Source organism: Aspergillus oryzae, chromosome 3 (genome assembly GCF_000184455.2).
Source record: "Aspergillus oryzae RIB40 DNA, chromosome 3".
Taxonomy (NCBI): Eukaryota; Fungi; Ascomycota; class Eurotiomycetes; order Eurotiales; family Aspergillaceae; genus Aspergillus; species Aspergillus oryzae.
In genome coordinates this window covers 3,973,137-3,985,815 of record NC_036437.1, presented here as the reverse complement: position 1 = coordinate 3,985,815, position 12,679 = coordinate 3,973,137, and the positions used below count along the sequence as shown (strand labels likewise).

The following is a 12,679-nucleotide window of genomic DNA, read 5'->3' as shown; positions in this document are numbered from 1 at the left end:
ATAATTACTCTTCTTTTCTTAATCGTATTATTTGATTTTCTCCGTCATCCGCGCCGCTTGATATTGTTACATAAAAACAAGCTTTGGCCTCGACTCACTTCAACTCTCCCTTTCCACCGCCATTTGGCGATCATCAACGGTTTCAATTTTTCTCTTCGTCGCCCAAACACGAAAACCTTCCCCAACGTGTATGCTTCAAACCTCGACAACCACTCGAATACCACCCCCTCCACGATGATGATGGATTTCCAGAAACACCCTCCCCAACCAATACATCATTCGCATCCTTCGGCGATCCTAGGCGCGACCCACGATCCTCGTCTCGTTGCTCCGCCGCCACCTCGTGCCTACGCACCACCACCACCTCCATCAGCACGCGCATATTACGATGCGTATAACCGACGCGAGCACGAGATGCCTCGAGCGGTGCCGGTATATCACTATCCAACTACTACTGCCGCATCGATTCCTGCTTCCTCCGCTTCATACGCCCACGAGAGTGTCTCGACGTCATATCGAACAGAGAGCAACGGGTATCACGTATCACAGGCGAACCCCAGTTCGATGAGGAAGCACACGCTGGACGGAGGATTAAAAGAGTCTAATAATCGTCATAATTTTAGTTATAATGTTAATCAGCTCAACAACCATGATCGTCGTATGGTGTATCGTGAAGGTAGGAAACACGTTTGATTTTTCTCAATTTGTCCGTCCGTTTCTGGTGTTTGTCGCTTGGTTGAACGATTCCTTATTTATTTGGCATGTTGGGTCATCACAGACTTGAAGGGCCGGTCCTTGGTTGGATTCAGCTGGTCGCAATTGCGATCGCCCGGTGGTCATTCGGAGACAGTGGATAGAAGGGATTTCCTTCTTTTGTTTTTATTTTATTTTATTTTATTTTTGCCCCTTTTGTTGTCTCCTTTCTTCATTTCTGCCACTTCTACCTCTTCGCTTTTGCCATATCTTGGGGGAGAAGTCACCCTGCAGATTCGTCAATTGTCTCGTGTCTCCATGCAGGCTCATTGTTTACCCCGTCCTACCTTACATCAAGGAAAGGTACCCAAACTTTGAGACCAGAGATCAACGGCCAATCACGGGTCTTGCACCAGCCGCGTTTGTGGCGCCTGATCGACTTCCAGCCTAGGCGACCTCGGGAGCGCTATCCCCGTTGCAGATTAGCGCCCTATCTCAGGGCGACTTTGGTCTGAACGGGTCTAGCGCTGGCCGAGCTTTCGGAGTCCCAGAGTCACGGGTTCTGCCCCAGTCGTGGAACTCTTTTGTTGCGCTTTCTCCATCAGCATCAGATCATCTCTCCCCTTTCTCGCGCGTTTCTTTTCCTTTCTTCGTCTCCCTTTCCCCGCCACTTCTTATCTTGTATTTCATTTCTGTTGTTCTTTATTTCTCGCTCTGAATGCGACATGAACCCTCCCCCGTCGCATGACCCAAGCCGTCGGAGGTCTTTGGGCAGCAGTGGCAGTCCCGTGTTTCCTGGTGAGTGCCGGGCGTTTCGCCAGAAGGCGCCCTTGCTCCCACGCGCCGTGAGAGCCCTATGGCCCTGGATATGCACGATCGCACATATTACTTAACCTTCTACTTACTGCTTTTGACTTTTTCTGTTTTGCTCTCTCGTTTTCGCTGACAGTCACGTTGGCCAACTTGTTCGCTAACCTCGGAATTATGCATAGGACCACAAGAACAGCCCTCCGCGCCTCCCTTAGGCACTCGCCGGATGCCTCCTCCGTCTCCACCACAACATTACCCCTCACGGGGCCAATCGGGAAATGCATCTTCTCTTTCCACAGCTTTTTCGTCCCGTGAGCCTCCCAGCAACCCGGCTCATCATCGTCCTGGTAGCAGCATGTCGATATCGGCAATGCTTGGCTCGGACGCTGACCGTCCAGCCCGGGATGTAGGCTCATCATCTATCTTTTCGCGTATTCCAGTGTCATCCGCTCCGTTCAGCAGCGCTCCTCCTCCGTCGGCCCCCAGTGCGATGTCGCCGCCCACCGCCCCAGCGAGGCCCTCTCCTCTTGAATACTCGTCCTTTCGACGATCCCACACGCCCGAGAAGTCGTTTTCGAAAGCCCAACCCGGAAGGCCATACCGATCTAGTTCGGGTGGTATGTCTCAGCCGTCCGTGGCGGAACAGACTAAATTCGGAGGCCTGTCGCGCGTCCCGCCCTCATCGCAGTATCCGGACAAGCCCAGTTCCGCACATCACTCGCCTCAAGTATCGTCCGCCGAGCCTTCATACAACGAGACGCGTCGATTCAGCTTCAGCGCACCCGCTCCTCGACCGAACAGTCAGCCCCAGCACCTCGAGGCGCCTCAGCGACCGGCTGGGTATAGTCCCCTTGCACGATCGGCGGCTGCACCGGGCGGTGGAGATGGCTTTGGAGGAGCGCACCAGCGGCAAGCGTCATATATGGGTCAGGAGTCTCAACACAACCGATTTGGGGGAATATACGTGGATCGTCATTTGGAAGAACAAGCGCACCGAGAACGAGAGAGAGCTATTGCACACGAACAAGAGTCCAAGGCGGCCCACCCTCAATCACGGTATGGTCCATACGGGGAACGGGACCCTGCAGCCGCCCGGCAGCAGAGTGCAGCGACGTGGGAGCTTGGTCGCTCGCAGCCACCGTCACCTGAAGCGAAGCGTTTCCCTGCCCCTGAGCCAGGCTCCGGATTTGGGTTCGGCGCGATCCAAAGCTACACTAAATCTTTGGGCTCTCAACTGGGAGGCTCACGACAACCTCCCCTATCAATCCAGCCTCGACAAGGTCAACCTACGCCTCCCCCTCATGAGCAGCCGCCATATTTGAGCAAGCTCCAAACCGAACAGCGTCTATTTAGCTCGACCCCGTCAGCCGGCCCGTCATCTTTGGCTCGTTCCGCTTCGTCAGATGACCAACGGCGGAAGGGAAGCGACGAGTTGCTTCAACACAGAACCCTTCTGGGGGTCGGTCTCGACGCGAAACGTGGTGGGCGGGCGTCACCTTTACCCCAAGCGGTACAAGGTGCCCAAGCCCAGATCCTTGGGCCAGCCGGCGAGGCCGGTATCAAGAGCGAACTTGGTCGGGTCTTCTCAGGTATTGGCAGCGGCGTGGGCGGAGTGACCGCCACCACAGGCAGTGGCCCTTCCACCCCAATGGTTGCCAGTCCTTTCAAACGTGACAGCGTCACTGCGAAGTCAGCAAACAGTGAAACCACTACGGATGAGACTAAGATCGGGCGACCCACGTCGGCGAATGGCAAAAGACCAAAGAGGTCCCGGGACGAAGATGGTCGAGCGGAGACCGAGGCTGGTACAGATGGGCGGCTTGCCGCCTCGGCGCGTGGTAGTCGTAGGGGTCGTCACGTTCACCATCACCATCATCAGTAAGTTGCTAGTCCATTTGTTTATCTCTGTTCTTGCACACACACACACACACACACACACACACACACGCGCGCGCGCGCGCGCATCTCAATTAGCCCTATGCTAACAACGCCATGCAGCCATCATCACCATCGCCATAAGCCCGAAGAAGAAACAAGCGCGCTGGGTGCCCATCGTGCCGTCTCTTCATTGAATTACTTCCACCGGGCGTCAACGCAGGCCGATGCAGCGGCGACGGCTATGGGTCATCATCATCATCACCATCACCATCACCACCATCATACGCCTCGCCCTGCTGCAGCCAACCCGCCTGCGGTGACGCCGATGCGAGAACCCAGGACTGTGGTCACTATTGAACCCGTTCTGTCGAGCGTGGCTCATCTCCCGCGACATCATCTCGGGTCAACCTTATACGCTCCCCGTCTTGGGGTCCCTACAGAGAAGGCTACCTTGGAGAGTGCCAAGTTTGGCTACACAACGACCCCGCTTCCCCTCCCTCGCTTTGAAGGCAAGGAAAATTGCACCTTTACCATCCGAGTCCCGCGTTTCCGCATTGACTCCAGTCATCGCGAGGAGATCTGCGCTCGGCGTGCGCTCTGGGGTACCGGCATCTACACCGACGATTCGGATCCTGTTGCGGCAGCCATTCATTCGGGATTCATGCGCGGAGCGTGGGGTGAGGATGTCGATACTGACATGCTTGACTTGGAAATCAAGGATGCCTATCAACATGCGCCTAAGACGGCCCAAGATGTCGGGCTGCCAGACGGCGATCGACCTCGCGTTCCGCCGGTTCCTCCGTCGGACAAGGACCTACATATCATACTTCTCATCCTGCCCCGGCTGGAACGGTATGATTCGAGTGTGCTTTTTGGCCTCAAGTCGCGTCCCTGGGACGGAACGCATGATGGGATGAGCTTTAAAGTGCTACGGACTGAGTGGGTCGACGAGGGCGTTGGTCGAGGCGAGGAGCGTGGTGGAGAAGCACGACGAAAACGGCTCCGCAACATGATGCAGACCGGTCGGATCTGCACAGGTCCTGGCGTGTTAAAATTGGAGCACCTCCGCAACGGCATTCAGATCACACGACAGAAGACGAAGGTCATGGAGAGTCAAGAACCCCAGCCGGCTGCACCGGTCCAGACGGTATCATGATATTGTAATGAGTGTTCATGCTTTGTGCATCTTTTCTTTTGCTTTTGTCTACCGATTAATTTTCAGGTTTGGGTGGGCGTTTCCTATCGTTTCTGTTTTGTGTTCATGGCTTTTAGATGTATATGTTGTTCTAGCGAGGCGTGGAGCAAATTGATCATTCCTATGATTTACCTGTCTACGTATCTTGTTTCTTTGAGTTAATGGATTTAATACAATTTAATGTGTCCAAGCTACGATTACGAATCAATTGCAATATACTGCTTCGTCCGAGAGATGCCCATCCATGCCAGTATTATAGTAGGTACTCTTATTAAACTTCCCGCCCGTCCTTCCGCCGCCTGCGCCAATCAGACGTCATTCACCGTCAAGGTTCATCTGACCGTTGGCAGGTGACAAGATCGGATCAGCGGGACGGATGAAGGGAGGTTCTATGTAGGTAGCTTAATGAGTTATTCATGGGCATGTGTCCTCAGGGAACATGATTATGGGGATGTCGGCAGGTCACCCCACATGTTAACGGGAAGATTTTATGTATACTCCATGGGGAGTATATATATCACGGGATACGAATTCTGATGAAGTGGACACTGGAGAGCCACTTCCATGCGAGTGGAATGCTTCTTGGCGTCCAGCGTCGAATCAGGGGTCTATTCTCGTTCGATTAGGGCTCCGGAGGCATATACTCAATATCTCGAGGTTGACCGGTGTGTCGTGCCGTGAGTCGGACATGGATCATGTGCCGAGGCCCAAGGAAAGTCTGGGGGAATTACGTCGACACGCTTACAATACGCCGCGCTCCGTGCTCCGCGCTCCGGTTTCCGTATTACCCCTCAAATTACGGAGAACTCCGTAGAGCTCGCCTGCCCCTCCCCACTAAAAGGGCCTAGTGGTACCGTATCATACCGCCCCCCAAGGTCGGCCGAAACACTTCTCCTTCCAACCGAGGTTGTTTTCTTGCTCCTGTTCACCTGTTTCCTTTTCTTTCTCTACTTTAAACTATTCTGCCCAGTCTCGGTCGCTTCAACATCCTCAATTCTCTAATCTACTCAGCTTTCCACCTCACACCCTTTCCCTACTAGACACTCGTCACAGTCCAGAGGGATGTTTACGGCTTCTGCTCGAAGCCGTCTCTCCACACTTTCGCGGCCCCGTCTCTCTCCTACCAACTCTCTTCTTGCTAGATCTGCTGTGGTATGGCTCGCGCAATTGACCTCATTTCTACGCCCCTGAATTGGATTCGAATGGCATGTTAACTGGCATATGTAGGCACCAACTATGGCTCCTCGGCGTAAGGCTTCGTCTGTCCCGGAGGGTGAGTTCAATCACATGCCCCACGTTCATATTGTTGAGAATTTCCAAAATGTGGCAGTCTCATGCGTTTGGTTCTAACATCGTTAAGGCTACGTAGAAGACCTCTCTAAGGGCAAGATGCTCAGATTTGAAGATTCCCTTCCTCGCTTGCCCGTCCCCACTCTTGAAGAAACCGCCCGCCGCTACCTGAAATCGGTCCATGCGGTGGTTTCCGAAGCCGAATATGAGAACACCAAGAAGGCCGTGGAAGCCTTCGTTCGCCCTGGTGGCGAGGGTCAAACTCTGCAGGAAAGACTTCTGGCCCGTGCTGCGGACCCCAAAAATAAGAACTGGCTTACTGAATGGTGGAACCACGCCGCATACCTGGGTTATCGCGACCCGGTGGTTCCCTACGTTTCCTACTTCTACTCATACAAGGACGACCGCGCTCGTCGGAACCCCGCCAAGCGTGCCGCATCTGTCGCGACCGCGGCTCTCGAGTTCAAACGCCAGGTGGACGATGGCTCCCTGGAGCCAGAATACATGCGCGCCGCGCCCATCGCGATGAGCTCGTTCGAGTACATGTTCAATTGCTGCCGCATTCCCGCCGACGGTGCGGATTATCCTCAGAAGTTCCCCGCTAAGGAGAACCAGCACATTGTGGTTGTGCGCAAGAACCAGTTCTTCAAGGTGCCTCTGGTCGTAGACGGTAAGCCGTTGAACGTGTCGGAGCTGGAGAAGCAGTTCGAGCGCATCTACCAGATTGCCCAGAAGTCGCCCGCCGTCGGTACATTGACCGCGGCGAACCGTGACCTCTGGACGGATGCCCGGAAGAAGTTGCTTGCGGCCCACCCGGCCAACGAGCAGGCCCTGCGTGACATTGAGTCTAGCGGCTTCCTGATCTGTCTTGACGATGCCACCCCCGTCACCCTGGAGGAGCGGGCTCGCCAGTACTGGCACGGCGATGGCGCCAACCGCTGGTACGACAAGCCTTTGCAGTTCATTATCAACGACAACGGTACCGCTGGTTTCATGGGTGAACACAGCATGATGGATGGCAGCCCCACCAGCCGTCTCAACGACCACCTGAACAATCTCATCTTCAACAACAAAATCGACCTTTCGGAGCAGCCCGTCCGCTCTGGCCTGTCCGATCCCCGTCCCATCAACTTCCACTTGAATGACGAGGTGTTGGAGGCGATTGACGCCGCCACCAAGGAGCACCGCCAGCAGATTAGTGCACACGAGCTGAAGGTGCAGGCCTACCAGGGCTACGGCAAGGGTCTCATCAAGAAGTTCAAGTGCAGCCCGGATGCGTATGTGCAGATGATCATCCAGCTTGCCTACTTCAAGATGTACGGCAAGAACCGCCCGACCTACGAATCTGCTTCGACTCGTAAGTTCCAGGAGGGCCGTACCGAGACTATCCGTAGCGTTTCCGACGACAGTGTGGCCTTCTGCAAGGCCCAGAGCGACCCCTCAGTGCCCCGGGAGGAGGTTGTGCGCCTCTTCCGCACCGCCCTGGCCTCCCACTCCAAGTACACCGCGGAGGCTAGTGATGGTCGCGGTGTCGACCGCCACCTGTTTGGTTTAAAGAAGGTGCTCAAGGAGGGTGAGAAGCTGCCGGCCTTGTACGAGGACCCGGCATACAGCTACAGCAGCTCGTGGTACCTCTCGACCAGCCAGCTGAGTTCGGAATTCTTCAACGGATACGGATGGAGTCAGGTGATCGACGATGGATTCGGTATTGCATACATGATCAACGAGAACAGGTGAGTCTTTCAAGCAGGTTCCCCCATTTGACCACCGCATGCTAATCTGTTTGGTACAGCCTCAACTTCAACATCGTCTGCAAGCGCATCGGCGCTGAGCGCATGAGCTACTACTTGAACGAGGCTGCCTCAGACCTGCGGGATCTGCTGATGCCCGACCTGGCCGCCCAGACCGAGAAGGCCAAGCTTTAAGCCGCATGTAGAATATAATAGATATGTAAATGACAGAACCATAGATTGGTTTTCTTTTCTCTTTCATAATGTCGTTCCATTGTGTGTTAATGCTTTGGTGATAGTGCTATATGCAGTAGACTTGTACACATACTAGTCTAGACATCTCAACTGAGTACCTTCATAGCATTGTCAAACGTATACATATAACTTCCGTATGCATAACCAATTCAAATACAAGAAAGGTAGTACTACACCACAATCCTATAGAGTCGTTTTGTGGTGGGCTCCAGAATATCAAGGTCAAGTAGTAGGAGGTTAAGACCATGCAGTCCGGAAGAGGTCACGGTATGTGGGCACCCCCGCGGGATGGAATAGAGGCTTCTGCACCCCACCCATTGCAATAAACCGTACGCTCTGTCTTAAGCTTATTTCTTCTCATCAATTACTGCTTTTCTCTATATAATCTGCATCGAAATCTGCTAACAGCCGGAACATGAGACAAATGAGCCGTCAGGCTCATAACCCGTTCCATGAGTCCAATTCACCCCAAGATGAACCATGTTCACCCTGTGCAAGCTTGATGGGGTCTGCCGATGTATTGGCGCGAGACTTCGGCCGTCACAGATGGGCTCAACAATGGTTCGATAGAAAAGAGATACGTTTCAAAAATAAAGGCCTGGTCCCCGGGAGCACGTTCAAGGCTTTTTCATTCGGAGTGTCCCACCTGTCCAAGTACATGTGCGGGGTCACTCTGTATGGTGTGCAGACATCTGAGGCTGAGGCATATCGTACGATGTTATCTTGGGCCATTCTTGTCGGAGAATCCATCTCATCCTCGGTGCTTGCAGTTTCAACTTGGTACTGTTGGTGAGCTGCGAAAACGGTCGCTGTATTGCGAGATGTGCCGTATGTTGGTGCAGCCCGTTCACTTGGACCGTAAGATTGAACCGGATTTCACTGTAGACTTGTTTGTATTTCTGGATATTAGATTCTTGGGTCCAAAGTATAGAGTCGTGATTGAATTGGTGATTGATAAAGAAAAGAATTGTCTGATGGTGAAGTCCCTGTCCTCGGTGAATTCTTGCAACCTCATGAGAATTACCGTTCGAGGCCTACACAAAAAGAGAACTAACGTTCCAATCAGATATCTTATACGCTTTTCCGGGTATCCTGCATACAATGTTCGGTCCCGAGTATTCTTTGGCCTACCGTTCAGCGGCTTCTACGTGGCATTGCCTTGGAGGACTCAGAGTGGCCAATACTTTCCTAGAGATGGACGACAGAATATATTCCCGTCATGGTCATGGGCAGCAACACAAGGCGAGGTTGAGTTGCTGTATCCTAAATCTGGAGCCATCCTTAGATTGAAAGATCATTTTGCTGGGCCATTGGCCATGTGGGCGGTTCCAGACGTCGACACTGGGAAGCCCCGGATCATTCGATATCAGTCTGGAGGGAGTGGTCCATCTTTTCTAACAAGATCTAGTACTCTGCTCTCTGCAGTGATGGCATACAAAGCTGGATGTTACCCAGGCGATCCCCACCCCGAGTTAGAAACCGACCGGACATGGAAGCAGTATGATGAATTGCTTCACAAACTCTGGCCATCATACGATGACTTTTTCAACGACGCGCTTGTTTTACTCCATCCCGATCACGCGCAGCACGATCTCCTAATCAATCATATCTCCAAAAGATTTGAACACATAGGAAAAGCTGGTATGGCTTATATTTACACCCAGTCTCTACGCGTCCGAGCAGTGTTGTCACATCAATCGCGTGGATACTTCCCTAATGGAACTATGGAGCTGCAGACTGAGTTGGGTGATTCTATAGGCTGGTTATTCCCGAGGACAATAGCCTATGGGAGGCTCTTTGATCTTCAAAATCCGAGCCCCGAGATTTTCTTCGATGCTTTGGCTCTTTCGCTTGGGGCTATTTGTCTTACGGGCTTTGATGGTCATGAGGTCAACGAGGTCTGCTGCTATGACTGTGAAGGGGTGCCCATGAAGTTCCAATCTCACTTCATCGGCTCGGTGGTCGACCTGATGATTGTTGACACCAGAGATGGTGTCAGTACCCGTATCGCACTCGGGCGAGCCTTTCTACGCATCTGGGCCAATGCTTCCCCGAAGTCTCAAAGTTTCATTCTTGTATGAATGGCTTTGTTGCCGCTGAGCTGTGCAATGATTTGAGGGGGTAGCTTCGGATGAAGGCAGTTTAAACCCCTTTGATCATTAGGATACAGTATATACCGATATTATCTGCTCAGAATCAAACGAGGAAGCTAAAACAAAGCTGTCTATTCTATCGAAGAAACACATGTGACTATATACATACAAGATATGACGCCGATCTATCATCCTTATAGCTGCCGTCTATGTTCTCTGGTGAGAACAGGCTTAGTTCTCCGTCTTCGGTGGCCACTTAACTCTCCTCTCTGCCCGAACATACAAGTTATTCGGCCGAATCAACTGGAACATGGGGTCGTACTCAATGTGGCCATCTCCCTCGCGAGTGAACTTGTACCGGTAAATCAGCTTAGGAAGGAAGACCTTAATTTCCTGCAGGGCAAAGTTGAACCCAATACACATCCGCGGCCCCATGGCAAAAGGTATGTACGCAGCCTTGTGTCTATTCTTCACCTCCTCGGTATCCCATCTATCGGGATTAAACTTTTGAGGGTTATCCCAGAGTTCGGGGTTGTTGTGGATGTGGTGCAGTGCGGGAATAATAACCGAGTCCTGGGGAATTTTGTACCCTCCCGGCAAAATGAGGTCAACCTTTGCTGTTCGACCCGGCTGGAAACTTGGGTTGTGGCGACGTTGTGTCTCCTTGATATACTTGTCGAGGAAGGTAAGACGGTCGGTGATGTCGGCTGTAAGTTGGGTATTCTCGTCGATGTCATGGTCGATCAGTTCCTGTAGAAGCCTTTCTTGCATATCGGGATACGTGACAAGACCGTAAATAAGCCATGAAAGAAGGGAACTGGTGGTTGTGAAGCCAGCCCCAGTTGCGACGGTAAGAGCCCAGACAAGACTTGTCTTCGGTAGCTTCTCGCCTTTGTTATCGGTGGCACGTACCGCATAATCTGTGCATGGTAAGTGGAATGAACAACAACGTGGTTTCTACCGCAAAGAGAGAGATCTACTTACCGACCATGTTAGAAGCCTGCAATGCCGCATCCTGGAGAGGGAGGTCGACGACACCTCCCCGCTCAGCCGACCGAATAGATTCCTCGACCATCTCTATAATGCGCACTTTGATCTGCTTGAGTTTCTGTGGGTCCCCGAAAGGCAACTTGGCGTACCAGTCACCCTTGGACGTGACCTTCTTGTTGAGCGAGAGTAACTCAGCAATCAGATTGACCATCTCGTGCAGATTAGCATCGGGAGAAGTAAAATGTTGAAAGTCAAGACCCAGCGTAAGTTTCCCAACAGCCTGGGATCCCAGCTTCAACATATACTGGTAAACATTCCACGCCTCGCCCTGCTTATCAAACTCATCGAATACCTTAAAGGCATCCTCGACCGTCTCCTGCATGGTAGGCGCGTAGTGACGGACGGCCTTGGGGCCAAGAGCCGGAGGCAAGAACTTGTGCGCGACCTTCCATTCTGGCGTCTCGGTGTCGCCTAGGAAAACACCGGCGCTGGGCTGCTTAAGTGCGTAGAGGGGATGTGCCTCGTTGATCTTTTTGGTGAAGAAATCAGACTCAGCAAATACAATGGATGACAAGACTGGATCGTTGGTTTGGTATGTTGTACGCCCGAGACTAGTGGTCTTGATGATTGGGCCGTATTGCTCGAAGAGACGTTGGTGGTTTCCTAGATGGTCGGGGTATACTTCGAAGAAGTTGCCAACGATGGGTAGACCCTTGGGACCAGGTGGTTCGCGGACTTCTTTCCCGTCGATTGTGATTGCTACCGGGCCGTTGCTTGAAGTGATTTCGGGTATGTCATTCAACGTGTTGTCGTTGGCTTGGAAACCGATGCCTGTTTGGTGTGAGCAAATCGTTACAGAAACGGTGAAAACGGTATAGTGACTAACCACTAGGCTCGACAATCGCGAAGTGAGCAGCGATCAGATGCTGAAGTCCCGCAATATCGAGAGAAGACTCGATCTCAATCTCCCTCGCAGAGGAGACTGGCTCCCCCAGGAGATAGAACTGTCGTATAGGCATTGGAAGTATAGTGAAGTTGATTATAGATTCAAATTAACTGGAGTGCTATGTAGGATCAAGTATATTCAAAAGCGCGATCATACTATCTATATATAAATATAATCAATCCTACTATGACTGGCCAGCGGAGTATGACCCCTTCTAGAATTACTCGGGAAGTCCTAGCTCTACTGACTCGGCATGCCGACCCACAGATTCAAGCGGGTGGTGGGTCCGATATCGCTTTTCCTCGGCTAGTGGGGCGTGTTAGGTCTGTATTGTTTTCCGATTGGCTGCTAACGTATGCCGTCCAGCTGCTCGGTAGTCTTACCTCGGAATCCCAACTGTTTCAAAGATAATGTACCATAATCGAGAAGATCACGTCGGCACGGAAGCTATTTTCTCAGAAATTAAATGCGGGCTTTCAACGTGTCAATGTACTTTACCTATGAGGCTAGACTAACGGACTGGAGTCGGAAAAATCCTTATCAATGCCTTCAGAGTTCCGACTTCCGACTTCCACGATACGTAGTTGAGTCATTTCTAACTACTATATTGATTTACTCGAAAAAGGGGGTATCTCCCTGCTTGCATACTGATCTTAATAGGTATTATGTACTCTTGATCAAGATGATGCGATATTGAAACAGTAAGGCTTTTCAACCATCGGCCATAGTCTTCCAAACTTAGTTCATATATAATATTCTGCAGTGCTCAAGGATGTAAGATGATATAATAGCATTAGGA

General features: G+C 52.0%; 5 protein-coding genes across 5 annotated transcripts; 4 read left to right on the top strand and 1 right to left on the bottom strand.

Moving 5' to 3' along the window:
* Positions 1-1,873: 1,873 nt before the first annotated feature.
* On the top strand, positions 1,874-3,385 carry AO090026000402 (uncharacterized protein; the record flags this gene model as incomplete). The annotated part of the gene is made up of 1 exon (XM_023236081.1): positions 1,874-3,385. The coding sequence occupies one exon, from the start codon at positions 1,874-1,876 to the stop codon at positions 3,383-3,385; it is 1,512 nt and encodes a 503-aa protein (XP_023091020.1).
* A 237-nt stretch (positions 3,386-3,622) lies between these two features.
* Positions 3,623-4,537, top strand: AO090026000403 (LCCL domain-containing protein; the record flags this gene model as incomplete). The annotated part of the gene is made up of 1 exon (XM_001821808.3): positions 3,623-4,537. One exon carries the CDS (start codon positions 3,623-3,625, stop codon positions 4,535-4,537), a length of 915 nt encoding a protein of 304 aa, XP_001821860.3.
* A 1,275-nt stretch (positions 4,538-5,812) lies between these two features.
* Positions 5,813-7,791, top strand: AO090026000404 (carnitine O-acetyltransferase CAT2; the record flags this gene model as incomplete). The annotated part of the gene is made up of 3 exons (XM_001821810.3): positions 5,813-5,849; positions 5,937-7,599; positions 7,659-7,791. 3 exons carry the CDS (start codon positions 5,813-5,815, stop codon positions 7,789-7,791), a joined length of 1,833 nt encoding a protein of 610 aa, XP_001821862.3.
* Positions 7,792-8,672: 881 nt separating this feature from the next.
* On the top strand, positions 8,673-9,932 carry AO090026000405 (uncharacterized protein; the record flags this gene model as incomplete). The annotated part of the gene is made up of 1 exon (XM_001821811.3): positions 8,673-9,932. The coding sequence occupies one exon, from the start codon at positions 8,673-8,675 to the stop codon at positions 9,930-9,932; it is 1,260 nt and encodes a 419-aa protein (XP_001821863.3).
* A 243-nt stretch (positions 9,933-10,175) lies between these two features.
* AO090026000406 (cytochrome P450) lies at positions 10,176-12,473 on the bottom strand (the record flags this gene model as incomplete). The annotated part of the gene is made up of 3 exons (XM_023236080.1): positions 10,176-10,864; positions 10,929-11,672; positions 12,401-12,473. 3 exons carry the CDS (start codon positions 12,471-12,473, stop codon positions 10,176-10,178), a joined length of 1,506 nt encoding a protein of 501 aa, XP_023091021.1.
* Positions 12,474-12,679: the final 206 nt, after the last annotated feature.